Source organism: Gossypium raimondii, chromosome 5 (assembly GCF_025698545.1).
Source record: "Gossypium raimondii isolate GPD5lz chromosome 5, ASM2569854v1, whole genome shotgun sequence".
Lineage (NCBI taxonomy): Eukaryota > Viridiplantae > Streptophyta > Magnoliopsida > Malvales > Malvaceae > Gossypium > Gossypium raimondii.
In genome coordinates this window covers 22,804,646-22,819,104 of record NC_068569.1, presented here as the reverse complement: position 1 = coordinate 22,819,104, position 14,459 = coordinate 22,804,646, and the positions used below count along the sequence as shown (strand labels likewise).

Here is a 14,459-nt window from a genome sequence, read left to right as displayed (position 1 = left end):
TTAATTATTAGAGTTTTCAGGCAGACATGAATGAAGACACTGGAATGGGTAAAATGAGGAGTGTAGTTCCAGGGCCGGGGCCACCAAACTAGCTACGATGACAGAATATTAGCAACATAAAATATTGAACAGCCAAGCCAACTACCTAGAAAGCCAGCTTTAGTTCTCCCTCTAAATTCCTTAATTTTAAAACCAGACACCATCGTTTTCACTAACCAGCGTGTGGGATTCTCAAACCTCCATTGCTTCTCTCCCTCACGAGGTCTTTATAAATAGGACCCCAACAGTCAGCCTTGAGCAATAAAAACAAAACCAATAAAAGCCTTTCCCAATCTAATATGTCAGCCATACCATTTGTTTTCTCCGTCCTAATCCTTCAACTCCTCTTTGCCTCACAACAATGTCACCGTTTCCTCGCCGCCGCCGCCGACGGTCGATGGCAACTTCTACAAAAAAGCATTGGCGTCTCCGCCATGCACATGCAACTCCTCAGGAATGACCGTGTTGTTGTGTTTGATAGGACTGATTTTGGCCCGTCCAAACTGCCGTTGCCAAACGGGAAATGCCGCAATGACCCATCTGACACTGCTCTTAAAGTGGATTGCACGGCTCATTCAGTTGAGTACGATGTTTTAACCAATACGTTCAGGCCTCTTATGGTTCAAACCGACGTTTGGTGCTCTTCAGGGGCTATCATGCCGAATGGTAATTTGGTCCAAACCGGTGGTTTTAATGACGGCGAACGACGGGTTAGGACTTTTAGCCCATGCAGCACCTGCGATTGGCAAGAGACACCAAATGGATTGGCGGCCAAAAGATGGTACGCCTCCAACCATATCTTACCAGATGGAAGACAAATTGTTGTCGGTGGTCGGAGACAATTTAATTACGAGTTCGTTCCTAAAACTATTACCGCCAACACGTTCAGTTTGCCTTTCTTGTCGCAAACCAGTGAGAGAGGAGTTGAGAACAACCTCTACCCTTTTGTGTTTCTTAACGTTGATGGGAACTTATTTATTTTCGCCAACAATCGAGCTATTTTGCTTGATTATATGAAAAACAAAGTAGTGAAGACGTATCCAACAATTCCAGGCGGCGATCCAAGAAGCTACCCGAGCACTGGTTCGGCCATTTTGCTTCCACTGAAGAACTTGAAAGCGGCAGCCATTCAAGCTGAAGTATTGGTTTGTGGGGGTGCTCCAAAAGGATCTTATGTTCAAGCTGTACGTGGGAAGTTCATTGGAGCCTTGAATACTTGTGCCAGGATCAAAATAACCGACCCGAATCCACAGTGGGTCATGGAGACCATGCCTTTAGCTAGAGTTATGGGTGACATGATATTGCTCCCGAACGGCAATGTCTTGCTCATCAATGGAGCAGGTTCAGGAACAGCAGGATGGGAATTGGGTCGGAACCCGGTTTTGAACCCGGTATTGTACAAGCCTGATAACAAAATTGGGACACGGTTCGAGACACAAAATCCGACAACCGTTCCACGTTTGTACCATTCCACAGCCGCATTGCTTCGTGATGGCAGAGTTTTAGTAGGAGGAAGCAATCCCCACGCATTTTACAACCTCACGGGTGTTCTTTTCCCTACTGAACTAAGCTTAGAGGCATTCTCTCCGGCATATTTAGACACTAAATTCAACAACATAAGACCCACAATCACTGCTCCAAAGTCAATGTCCGGAATCAAATACGGCACAAAATTAACTGTTCGAGTGGTGATTACCGGAAAAGTAGCTAAAAACCAGGTGTCGGTAACAATGGTGGCGCCGGCTTTCAACACACATTCATTCTCTATGAATCAAAGGTTGCTTGTACTTGGAAACGACAAGGTGGTGGCTTTGGGGAAAGCAACGTATGACATTGATGTCACGACACCACGTTCGGGTAATCTTGCGCCGTCAGGGTTTTATCTTTTATTTGTGGTCCATCAAGGCATTCCCAGCAAAGGCATTTGGGTCAAATTGCAGTAGCAGTAAAGAAAAATGCTTATGCTTTAGACTTTATATGTTCATAAAGATTTTATCTTCCCGTGTGTATAATCTGACATAGTTGGTTGCTTTTATAGAACTTGTATATACCATGTTGTATCAATAAATGTCCTTTACAGACAAAAGTGTGTATTTACAAAGGATTTGAATTTATCATATTCACTTTGTGTTCCAACACTCGCACACAAGTCCAAGGACCATAGGTTTTAATTATTCTTAAATCTTCAATTTAAACATGTATGGAGCCTAACTCGGAGGGTGTCTTAATGGGTTCCCACTAAGTAAAAGCAATGGACTAATTTATTCACAGCACGTATAATATGGTGTCCATAAGCCAAAAATGGTGATTGAAATAGCCAGTAGGGGTCATCGTGGCTTTCTATAAAACATCCCTCGATCATTTTCATGTCTAAAATATGATTGTTGCAGCTGTTTTGTGTTCTCTACTTGTTTCAGTTCTTTTACTTACAATGGCATTGATTACTGCTTTAGAATTCTCCATTAAAATGTAGGGTTTAAATTACACTAAAAGCAATGGCTTACTTATAGCTCCAAGATCAGCCAAAAATAAGTTTTCCTCTTATAATCCATCTACTCTTCCTTGCAAGCAAGCTTTTTGTGGAGAAGTTAGGATGAATAATACACTTAATCCATGAAATCACTTTAATCACTGATCCTATTTTATGTCAAGATGATTTAATGGAAACACCAGTCATTTTCGGAGTTGATTGTTTTATTGCATATGCCATCTTTTGATTGTTGTTGAATAGGAGAAATTTAAAGGTTGATAATGACAGGACTGAGAATTATTTTAGATTCACACTTAGACTTTCATGCTTCTCTGTCTGCAATGCTCCTGACCTCAAACCGCCGCTGACGACCGCCTTTTGGCGCCAAAGGAAACCCCTCGCTCTTGCTCTCCAATTTCCATGGTTATCCCCCCTAAAATTATTAAAAAGCTAAATCGATTTTTAGCTCAGTTAAATATTGAAATATCTGCTCAAATTTTGATTCAATTTTTCGTCTAGACCGATAATTAACGAGTTTTCAATCTAACTTATTCGCCAATTAGTCCGATCCCTACCAACAACTATAGTTAATGTGAGTGATGAGTAATGATTTTGGCTGAAGAGAGTGATGTAATAAAAGCTGAAAATGATCGACTAAGCTATAACAAAATGTTGGGGGATAGCAACATTTTATTAAAATAATTTTTAAAATTACTTGAAATTATACAAATTTTAGAAAATTTTTAGAAATCTATTTAAAAGTTCAATATTATTAAATTTTTAAATTTATTACACTTTATTATAAAATAATTTTCTATATTTATTTTTCTATAATTTTATAATTTTTAAAAATAAATTAAGTTCTCCATGTCAACATTTTTTAATGTCAAGCGTCAAGTTAATTGTTACATCATTATTTTTATGCCAGTTACCATGTCACACATAACGTTAACTTTCACGTCATTAATTAATGTCTACGAGACTTTTTTGTCTTTTTAATCATTTTTATAAGAGTTTTTAAAGGAGTTTGGTTATTACTTTTTTTTTTGGTGAAAAAAAAATACAATCAATTAAACTAAATCACTAGGGCATCCCACAAACAACTTTAGCCCTTCTTCTTTGTCAAAAGCCAATTTAACCATTCAACCAGCTTCTCTATTTTCCTCTCTTGGGATATATTGTAGTAACCAATGGTCGACAGTCTTCAGATGTTGATAAATTCATCTGATCAAGGCCAAGTTGGAAGTCTTCGAATTGAACTCCTTTATTGCTTCAATGACTTCCAAACTATATGTTGGCATCAATACTCTGTCACATTTCCTTCCTTGTAGCAATGACAAGCCATCTAAAATACCCCATAGTTTTGCCTCAAATATAGTACATCTCCCCAATCTTCTATTAAAACCCATAATCCACTTCCTCCATTCATCCCTCAATACTCCCCCTACAGCAACATATCCTGAATCTACCTTAACCAAATTATCAGTGTAACAGCCTGTTTTCAGTAAAATCGAAACACTGGTTTTCGGACCACAAATGACAGGAAGAAAATTTATTTTAATATTATTTTATGGTATATAGTATGATAGAAATATCACATGAAAATTTCGTTAAGAAATTTTACCGATTACATGTTTAATTTGATGAAAAGGACCAAATTGCATAAAATGCAAAAGTTAAATTCTAGTAGCTAAAGGTATTAAATAGCTATGAAATTCAAAATTTGAGATCCTTATATGAAAAATAGACCATTTAGTGGAGTTAGTAGATAAGAATAATTATTCATCATTGGAAATTAGTAAATTATTAAAGTTAATTCTAAAAGATGATTAAATAAAATATGATAAATGAATTAAATAGTAAAAATATCATCATTTTCATCATCTTTCCTAAAAATAAGAGATGGAAACCCTAGTCATGATAGTTGAGCTCAAGCAAGCTTATTTTGCTTAATTAGATCCAAATAAACACAATACGGAGTTAGATAGAGGAAAAGAGAAAGTTTTGGATTAGTAGCTTTTGTGTATACGAACACTTGTCGAGGTAAGTTCGTGTAACTAAATTATATGTTTATATGTTAAATTGAATGTTATGTTTATGAAATGTATAAATATTGATCACATATCCAAAGATATCTAACAAGTATCAAATCCCGTTTGAATCTAAGAAGTATTGTGGTCCTGCATGTGTTGTGGACACACCACAGCTCGCAAGAGCATCCCGTTATTTAACTCTTATGAGCATCCCATTACATGGCTCTCATGAGCTTCCTGATATTTGGCTCTCTTGAGCTTCCCGTTTATGGCTCGTATGAGCTTCCCAATAATTGGCTCGCAAAAGCTTCCCGTTATATGGCTCACATAAGCTTCCCGTTTCATGGCTCGAAAGAGTTTCCCCATTATATGCTCATATGGGCATAACTGTATATGAATTGATGGATTGCAGATTTGTACACTTCGTATGTACTACCCATGTATCCAATGATATTTAAATGGTTCAACGGGAAAAGTTATAATATGAGACAATCTGAATTCAAGACGAATTATTACGAAAATATATTTGAAATACATGGATATTATTTGTACATGTTATATGGACACATGATGTGGAAAGTATATGTATATGGAAATTTTATTATTGTTGAGCTCATACATGTTTCTTGATATTCATATGAAATACATAACTAACATAGTTGATGAGGATATGTGTTAGGGCTTTTAGCCAATTTGATTTGAATATGCTTAGAATGCTTACCTTTAATGTGATTAAATGGTAAGTTAAATTCCATGTTATACGAACTTACTAAGCATTAAATGCTTACTCTGTTTTATTTTCCCTGGTTTATAGTAACTCGAAAGCTCGTTAAGGTTGGAAGCTGGTCAAAGCCACATCACACTATCCATCGTCCCATTTCGGTATATATAATAAATTATTTTGATTAGAATGGCATGTATAGGCTAAATTGGCCAATGTTGGCATATAAATATTTTGTTAAGATTAGTCATTTGTTTGGATTTTATATGGTATGTATATATATATGGCATTGTTATGGTTGGTATGTATTGATATATTATGTTTAGGACACGATTATGGCTTGTTTTGATTGCTTTGTTGTGGCTTGTTGATGTGTTAAAGACATCCCAACGGTGCCTTCGAACCAATAACTCGGACATCACTTGGTTCGAACCAACAGCTCGGATACCACTTGTCACGGGGCTAGACCTTTTATCTCGCGATCCGTGCGGCCTTAGGCGATCCGTTCGTCCAAACTTGCCTAAGTCAGCCTTAACTCAAAGTGTTAATGTAGGTGGAAGACAAATTGGGTGAGAAATATGGCTAGAAAAATGGCCTATTTTGTCCACACGGGCAGAGACACGGGCTTGTGTCTCAACCGTGTGTGACACACGGCCAGGTAACACGGCCGTGTAATACCCTTTCCCCGTATTCGTCGCCAAAATAGAGTATGAGGCATTACCAGATTTTACCGAATAAATTTTTCGCAAAATCTCAAAGTTCTTTTTTTTTGAACTCAATATAACCCCTTTATAAATTTCTAACCTTCCTTGCAATTTTAAACCGAGACTAATTCAACACAACCAATCCATTTCAACATATTTTTAAGATGGATTTAACATATTCATAAGATAACCTCATCACATACCAAAACCAAAATTTGTTAGTCATACCAATGGCTAACCATACATTCATTTCACATTAACATTTACTTTACTAGCTTATACATGCCATTGATTTCCAAAATAAAGTTTATTTATATACCGAGATCTTGAGGTTGATAGTGTGATACGTCTCTGACCGAATCTGGCCTCCGAGCTCTTAACACTACAAAATAGGGGAAAAAGAAACAGGGTAAGCACTTTGTGCTTAGTAAGCTTATGTAACAAGATTTATACTTACCTAATATTTTCAATACGATGCAATAAACATTCATACATCCATTCAATACATTATTCCCCTATCATGCACAAACTCAACATTCAAATTAGTCCAATAATTTCCATGTATCAATAATATATCTCATGATTGATGAGCTCATCAATACCATGATTTCCATTTCCTTGTTATTTCTTCATATTTATCCCATTGAATTTCTCGAAATTTCGATGGATTTTCAGAGGTACACTTAGTATACAATTCCGGGCCCGTTAATTCATATTCATGTGCGCACATTTCTATTTCAGAGAGCACACTCCCGCGAACCTCATCCTTACAACGGGATTACCAGTCCAGGCTAAATCCCCTGCAATGACAATTACTCTAATGAGCTTGGATCTAAATTACCAGTCCAAGCTAAATTCAGACTCTAATTCGGATTACCCGTCCGGGCTAAATCCATTTTCCACATATTCTTCGGGAGGGCTATATCAGAATAGGATCACCCGTCCGGGCTAGAACATTTTTACCGTCAATTCCTTTTCAAAGATCCATCGAATTTTCCTTCCATTCAACCTGGATTTCTTCCCCTTTTTATCAAATATATCAATGTTTCATCCATGTTCATACAATGAACATTCAAATCATATTCACATCAATAACAAACATTTCAAGCATTTAAGAATATAATTCAAGTTACACGAACTTACCTCGATACTTGTTCATAAACAAAAATCTACTAATCCCAAACTTTTTCTTTTCCTCGATCTAGCTTCGTATTTGAATTTTCTGAATCTAAATAAATAAATTTAATCATTAATCTAATACATTTCATTTTCATATGTAACATTCTCTATAATTCCATTATTATTTATAATACATTCAAAGCTGACTCATTGAGTTATAGTCACTAAATTATTTATATCTTGAGCTACGGAACTCCAAATTAAGATCCGTTAATTTTTCCCGAAACTAGACTCACATATCTTCCTATCATAAAATTTTTAGATTTTTTGGTTTAGCCAATAAATACAGTTTATTCTTTAAAGTTTCCCCTGTTTCACTGTTTGACAGTTCCGACCCCGCTTCACTAAAAATTAATTATCTCATTGTACAGAATTCGGATGATGTTTCCGTTTGTTTCTTTTAAAAATAGACTCATTAAGGATTCTAAGCATAAAAATTATAACTCATAATAATTTTTGTATAATTTTTAATGATTTTCCAAAGTCAAAACAGAGGAACCCGAATTCATTCTGACATTGTCTCACAAAATCTACATCTCATAATTTACAATTCTATTGCTTACACCGTTTCTTTTGTAAGAAACTAGACTCAATAAGCTTTAATTTCATATTTTATTCATCCTCTAATTCAATTTCTAAAATTTTTGGTAATTTTTCAAAGTTAACCTACTGCTGCTGTCCAAAACTGTTTTTGTGTATGATGTTAATTACCATTTTTCCCCTAAGCTTTCAATAAATGATAATTTCATCCCTGCTCAATTAACCTCTCAATTGAGCTGATTTTTCTCAATTAACACTTTATTATTTCACTTTAAACTATTTTATAACCTTTGGAAATCAGAATTTTAGCACTAGACTTTAATTCCAAACTTTTTCACAATTAAGTCCTACAAATCAATTTCTATTGAAATTACCTAATAAAATCATCTCATAAACAGATTAAAGCTTCAATTTCATGCTATTTCATCATAAATTTCCAGCACATATTCATAGCAACTTTCAATTTCATTCATAAAATCAAAAACTAATGAATTTAGTAATAGGACCTAGTTGTAAAAGTCTTAGAAACACAAAAATTACAAGAAAAAGGCAAGGATTAACTCACATGGTGCAAAACTTATGAAAAACCAGCTTGAATAAACCCTTAGGACGTTTTTGGCTGATGAGAATGCAGAAAAATAAAGAGAACTCTAGATAATTCCACTTTAGTCCTAACTTTTAAAGTAAATTTTGCAATATTTCAATTTTACCCTTAATTCTCCAATTCTCCTGATTTTTCTAAGTTTATGCCGCCCAAAATATCTCCTTTTGGGCTTATTTCAATTTATGTCCCTCCTTATTTAACAATTGAGCTATTTAATCTTTCTAGTACCTTTTACACCTTTTTCAGTTTAGTCCTTTTTCACTTAATTGACTACCTAAACATTAAAATTTTCTAACGAAATTTTAATACCATATTTCTAACATTTCATAAATATTTATAAAAATATTTTTGACTCAGTTTTACGAGATCAAGGTCTCGATACCTTGTTTTTACCCAATTTCTTCAATAATTTCTTTTTCTAACTAACCACTAAATCGGTAAAATTTTCTATCGATATTTTCATACGATTCTCCTGTCATATCAATATTCATGTAAAAATATTAAAATAAATTTCTCTTTAAATCAGATTTGTGGTTACGAAACCACTATTCCGATAACCTTGAATTTGGGCCATTATAGACCGTGTGTCCCCTGTATTTTAAAAATCTGTACAAGTCAGTATACTCAAAATTGTTCACACGGCCTAGCATATGAGCAATGTGACTTGGCCGTGTGACCCAAGTTAGAGAGCTCCCAAGTTTGGGCACGGGCTGGGACACGGTCGTGTATCCCTATTTCGAATGCCCACACGGCTTAAGACATGGGCGTGTCTCTTGACCGTGTGAGACACACGGCTTGGCTACACGGGCGTGTGTCTCCTGCACTTTTGAAAAATTTTAATGTTTTCTGAATACCTGGTTTAGTCCCAACTTATTTCTAACATGTATTTTGAGCTTCAAGGGCTCACATAATGGACAATATTATGAATTTGGATTAAGTTCTAATATAAATGCTAGATGATATGAAATGTCTGTTATTTGATCTGTAAATTTTGGTAATGTTCTGTAACCCTGTTCTGGCGACGGATTCAGATTAGGGGTGTTACAATCAGTTCTTAAATGCACTTATTTACCCATCTGATTATACTTCCACCCCCCATCACTTGCCTAACATTAGAGCTTACCTTGGGAAGATGCCCATACTACTAGGCCCAACTAAACGACCCTTGATAATTTCTTCTACACTCCATGGCGAACCTTGGAAAATATAGAGATTTATATTTTTCTAAATACGCCAAGTAACTAGACCAAAGAAGACTGGCCATTCAGCCCCTCCAAAGACCAAATCTTGACGATTCTGTAAATTGTTCAAAAACCATTCCTGCAAATCATTAGAAAAGAAAAACTCTTGTTTCTCAACTGGTACAACCTGAGTCCAAACATCTTTCGCTAATCTACAGTCTCTAATAGCATGGATGACATCCTCCGAGACTGACCCACAGACAAAACAGAAATCATTAGTCTCAATACCACGTCGACACCTCTCTACTTACGTAAGCAAATGTTGCTTAAGAACCAGCCAAATAAAAAGACGAACCCTCTGAGGACCTTGAAATTTCTATGACAGCTTCCACAGCTTATCCATTAGATTCCACGTATCCTCCTTCACCACCCTATAGGCACTTTTGATAAAGAATGACCCTAACAAAGTACCCGTCCAAGCCACTATATCTGGACCCACAAAGGGACTTGTGAGAGGTATGCTCACAATACGGTTAATAATCTCCTTTGGTAGCCAAATCTAAAATAGATCAAAATTCCAAAATCCATTTTCTATGACCAGCTCCTTAAGCACATAGTCCTCATCAATATTATTCAGAGTTGGGATAAAACTAATAAGAGACCTAATTCCAGGAATCCACATGTCCTTCCAACATCTTATGTTATTTCCATTTCCTATAGACCAGAGAATGTTCTCGCGACGAAGAGGCCAAATCTTAAAAAGAGCTCTCCATAAGAAGGAACAATTTCCCTTACAAATACTCAAAGGAATACCTTATTCCATCCTATATTTTGTAAGGAGAGCAAAAACCCACAAGGAATCAGTATTGGATAGAATATTATACCCCAATTTTAACATAAAAGAGGTATGTTGATCTGACAACCGTCGCAACCCAAGCCCTCTACAAGCCTTTGGTTGACAAACTGATTGCCAATTAACAAAAGCCAATTATTTCCCCTCCGGAATTCCCACATATGAATTGTCTAGCAATACGTTCAATCTCTTTACAGATACATTTTAGGGCCATCAATGATTACATAAAGTAACTAGGAATTGTGAGAAATACCGACTAGGCTAACGTGACTCTGCCAGCTAAAGACGGTTATTTTGCCTCCCAATGCTGAAGCTTGGCCTTGACCTTCTCCACCATAAATCTCAAGGAGTTGTTAGTGATTCTTTCATGGAAGAGAGGAACTCTTAGATATGAACCAATATTCTGAACCTGACAAAATCCGATGACACCACACAGTCTCCCCCCTGAACGTCATCAATGCTTTTAGAAAAAGAAAACATTTGTTTTGCGAGCATTGATATGATGTTCAGAAAAGCCACAGAAAATATCTAGGGTTTCCTCAATAAGTTTATCTTGTTCCAACTCAGCTCTAGCAAAAATAACCAAATTATCCGCAAAAAATAGATGGGAAAGTGCAGGTCCTGATCTCAACAATCTAATTGGAATCCATTTGCCAGAGTTAATGGATGAATGAATTACCTGACACAGCCAATCCATGCACTGAATGAAGAGATAATGTAACAAAGGACAACCCTGTCTAGTTCCCCTAACTGGCTTGAACATTTAAGTCGAAGCCCCATTACACAAGATTTGCATGGTTGTATTCGTGATGGCTAACATTTAATATTCAATGCATGTTTAATCATCATTCATATTACTTTTTCATCCATTAATATTTAATAAATGTTTAATCATCTTTCACAAATTGATTTTCACATTTAATATATGGGTGCTACATGAGTTTTACACATTTGAATGGTAATGATCGTTGTATTGGATATTAATGAACGAAACTATAATGGAGTAAATCTTAACACTTTTAAATACTTAACCAAAAAATATAAATCTAAATTTTAATTAACTATTAAATATTTTAATTATTCATATATTTTTAATATGAATTTAAATAAATAAAGTGTGATATATATCAAACACAAACTGTTGTTGCACACGTGTTAATTTTAAAATCTATTAAATAATATTTCTATAATTTTCAAAATATATTCTCTAATTAAATGATAATAAATTTAATTTATAATAAAATATAAAATTTGATAAACAATTTAGGGAATAAAATAACAAAAATAAAAGGGTGAGAAATAACCAAAATAAAATATTAAATAATTGGATAAAGTAACTTGTCATTCAAATAAAAGTCAAAATTTCACCTAGAAAAATCATTCCTTTAACATTTCATTATCTTTGACATAATATTTGACAATATAATTGTAAACAACATTCATAATTATGTAAATATTGTTTAAATCAAATAATAGTAAAACTATTAATATTAAATAATAATTACTAAACATCTCATATAATAATAAAATTACACCTTTTAGGATCTAATACAAATATTTATAGTGCCAAATATTAAATATAATTAATCTAAAATAACAAGTATAATTTAATATGAATCTAAATTCTAATTATGTAAGATTGACCATTGAATTGATAATTAAAATATTATTAATTACTTAATTAATTAAATTATTCATCAATATATTTAATTTTATTAATTATAAAAACCAATTTTAACATTATTAATTATTATCATATTTATACATTATTAATTAAACCCAATAAAACAAATATTTTAAAATTTTCTTCTAAAGTCGATTCAAACAAACATCTTGTTATAATTTTTAAATCTTTAAACCATATTAATACGTTACATTCTAATCATATAAATTAGTTAACAAATAAAATTGAGTATATTAATATAGCGAGGAGATTAATAAGAAATTAATCATGCATATAACACTATTTTGATAGAAAATTCAGGAAAGAATATATTTCTAATCCACAAGGGAACCAAATAAAATACAAATCCCAAAACAATAAAAACATCTGCAAAAACAAATGATAAGTAGACAAGGAAACATCTCAAAAACAAACAGCAATGTATTGAGGCCAACCATCAATGTTATCAGATACAAATCATCAATGATTAGAAAAACGATCCCACATTAGCTGCAATTTCAGAGTCAGATCATACCAACCATTGACTATAAACTATAAATATTTTCATTTTAATATCTAAAATTCTCGATAATGGATATACTTCAAACATTCTATCAATTTAATGTTTATCCCTATAATGTAAAACAAGATTATTATAAATCAAATTCTGGATGACAAACCCCGACATTCAAAATGTTGAACAAAGCCCTCAGATCTCATAGCTATATCAGGTCATTCGCAGTATTAGCAAACTGGTTTTCGCTAAAAGAATTTACCAATCATCAGCTGTGAGAAAAAAGAGATGTAAGAATAAGAGAAAAGACAGATACAGAGAAAGAGAGAATTATAGATAGAAACCAGAGAAGATAGAGTAACAGAAACAGAAGGAGAAAGAGAAACAGAGGAAGAAAGAAAGAAAGATTGAACAGATGAAGATAGTAAATGCTCTAACACGAAAATCAGTCCTACTGCTCCATTCAATGAGTTTTCCATCATTGGGCAAATATCAACTTAACTAAAATTTAATTCAGTTTCAATGTCTCTCAAAACCTCTGTAAATCGAGATTAATACTCTGAAATTCATCTGTCTAAGCACCACATTTAAAAAAAAACAGAGCAAAAACTAAAACTAAAACTCAGTTGTCTGTGTCAGATATCAACATCTCATCCAAAAAGCTCAGACAGGGATAACTGATTCAAAGATTTCTCATCATACACAGACAGAGCTGAAGTAAAACCACTTAAATAAGAAAATACGGATTTTATTTTGTTTTTAAAGAAAGCCTCAGACCGTCCTAGTTCATGAGTTTCTACAAATTCATGCAGTACAGATAGAACTGCATTTCAGAAAGTCTCAAATAGTTTCATCATTGGCTTCTTTCACAAAGTGCAAGCAAAAGATTAAAATCAAAATAAATAAAGAAATAAAGAGGCATCAGATCTTCCTATTCAAATAAACGAAATCATGATACTCGATTTTGAAATTTTTCGAGTATTATTCGATTCGAATGTTCATCATTTGGCCTCCATTTTGATAGAAAATAAGTAATGCAACGTTTAGTAACAAATGGAGAAAACAAATGAAGAATTTATCGGAAAAGAAGCAGGTTGATGATGAAAACAGCTAGAGATCAAACAGAAGGCTGAAGAAACTAAGATGGCGGCCGACGCGCTAATTTGTGAATTAGGGTTTTGCAATGATGCTCTCGGATCCCGACCTCGTTTTATAGACAGTTTTTCGGTGCGTTTTGGGGAGGAGAGTTTTATAAAATTACCGCACGGTGACGAGTCAAAGCTAACAGAGAGAATATGGAGCCGCAAACTAGGGGGCTAATCTTCTTACACTGGGCCTAAAAGTTTCGGATCAAGTTTGATTTAAATTAAAAATGATTTTTTTTATTTCGGGATAAATTTAAAATTTTATACCTGAACTTTTGTACAATGTATAATTTAGTATATTAATTTTAATTTACCGCAATTATATTTATGAAACTTGAGCCATGGTTTATATGTATACATAAAGTTTTAATTTTGATTCAATTACACACATTTAAATAAATACATTTATTTTCGTATCAAATTAATATAATTGTTTGTGTATGCAATATATCGATATAAAATGGTATTTATTCGATAATGTTGTTAGTGATTAGTGAAATTTGAATTAAATCAAAACTTCATATATAAAGTCACACAAAACCAAAATTCATGTACAACATTACATATTAAACCAAAATTCATGTATAATTTTAATATTTATCTCTTTTATTTTAAAACTAATTTTAAAAAACTCCTCTACATTTGTTGGATTTCTAATTAAAAATATTTAAAATAAATGAATAATCAATTCAGCCTTAAAAAGAAAACAACTCTTAATTTATTTCTTAATTGAGAAGTAATAATCATTTAAGCTCTCAAAATTATATTTTGGTGGAAGCCTCGATGTTAACTGACATGGCAATTTAAGTGGCA

At 33.6% G+C, this 14,459-nt stretch overlaps 1 protein-coding gene and 3 non-coding genes across 4 annotated transcripts; 1 reads left to right on the top strand and 3 right to left on the bottom strand.

Annotated features, from left to right (window-relative positions):
- The first annotated feature begins 211 nt into the window (after positions 1-211).
- Positions 212-2,177, top strand: LOC105770034 (aldehyde oxidase GLOX). The gene has a single exon (XM_012591065.2). It carries the CDS (start codon positions 339-341, stop codon positions 1,980-1,982), a length of 1,644 nt encoding a protein of 547 aa, XP_012446519.1. The 5' UTR covers positions 212-338; the 3' UTR covers positions 1,983-2,177.
- Positions 2,178-13,129: 10,952 nt separating this feature from the next.
- LOC128041485 (small nucleolar RNA R38) lies at positions 13,130-13,209 on the bottom strand. Its single transcript, XR_008196505.1, has one exon. It is a non-coding gene; the product is annotated as a small nucleolar RNA R38 (small nucleolar RNA).
- A 60-nt stretch (positions 13,210-13,269) lies between these two features.
- On the bottom strand, positions 13,270-13,362 carry LOC128041492 (small nucleolar RNA snoR20a). The gene has a single exon (XR_008196511.1). It is a non-coding gene; the product is annotated as a small nucleolar RNA snoR20a (small nucleolar RNA).
- Positions 13,363-13,419: 57 nt separating this feature from the next.
- On the bottom strand, positions 13,420-13,500 carry LOC128041491 (small nucleolar RNA snoR64a). The gene has a single exon (XR_008196510.1). It is a non-coding gene; the product is annotated as a small nucleolar RNA snoR64a (small nucleolar RNA).
- Between the last annotated feature and the right edge of the window lie 959 nt (positions 13,501-14,459).

Coding starts and splice junctions, on each gene's coding strand:
- LOC105770034 (XM_012591065.2), top strand. CDS start 339: ATGTCAGCCATACCATTTGTTTTCTCCGTCCTAATCCTTCAACTCCTC.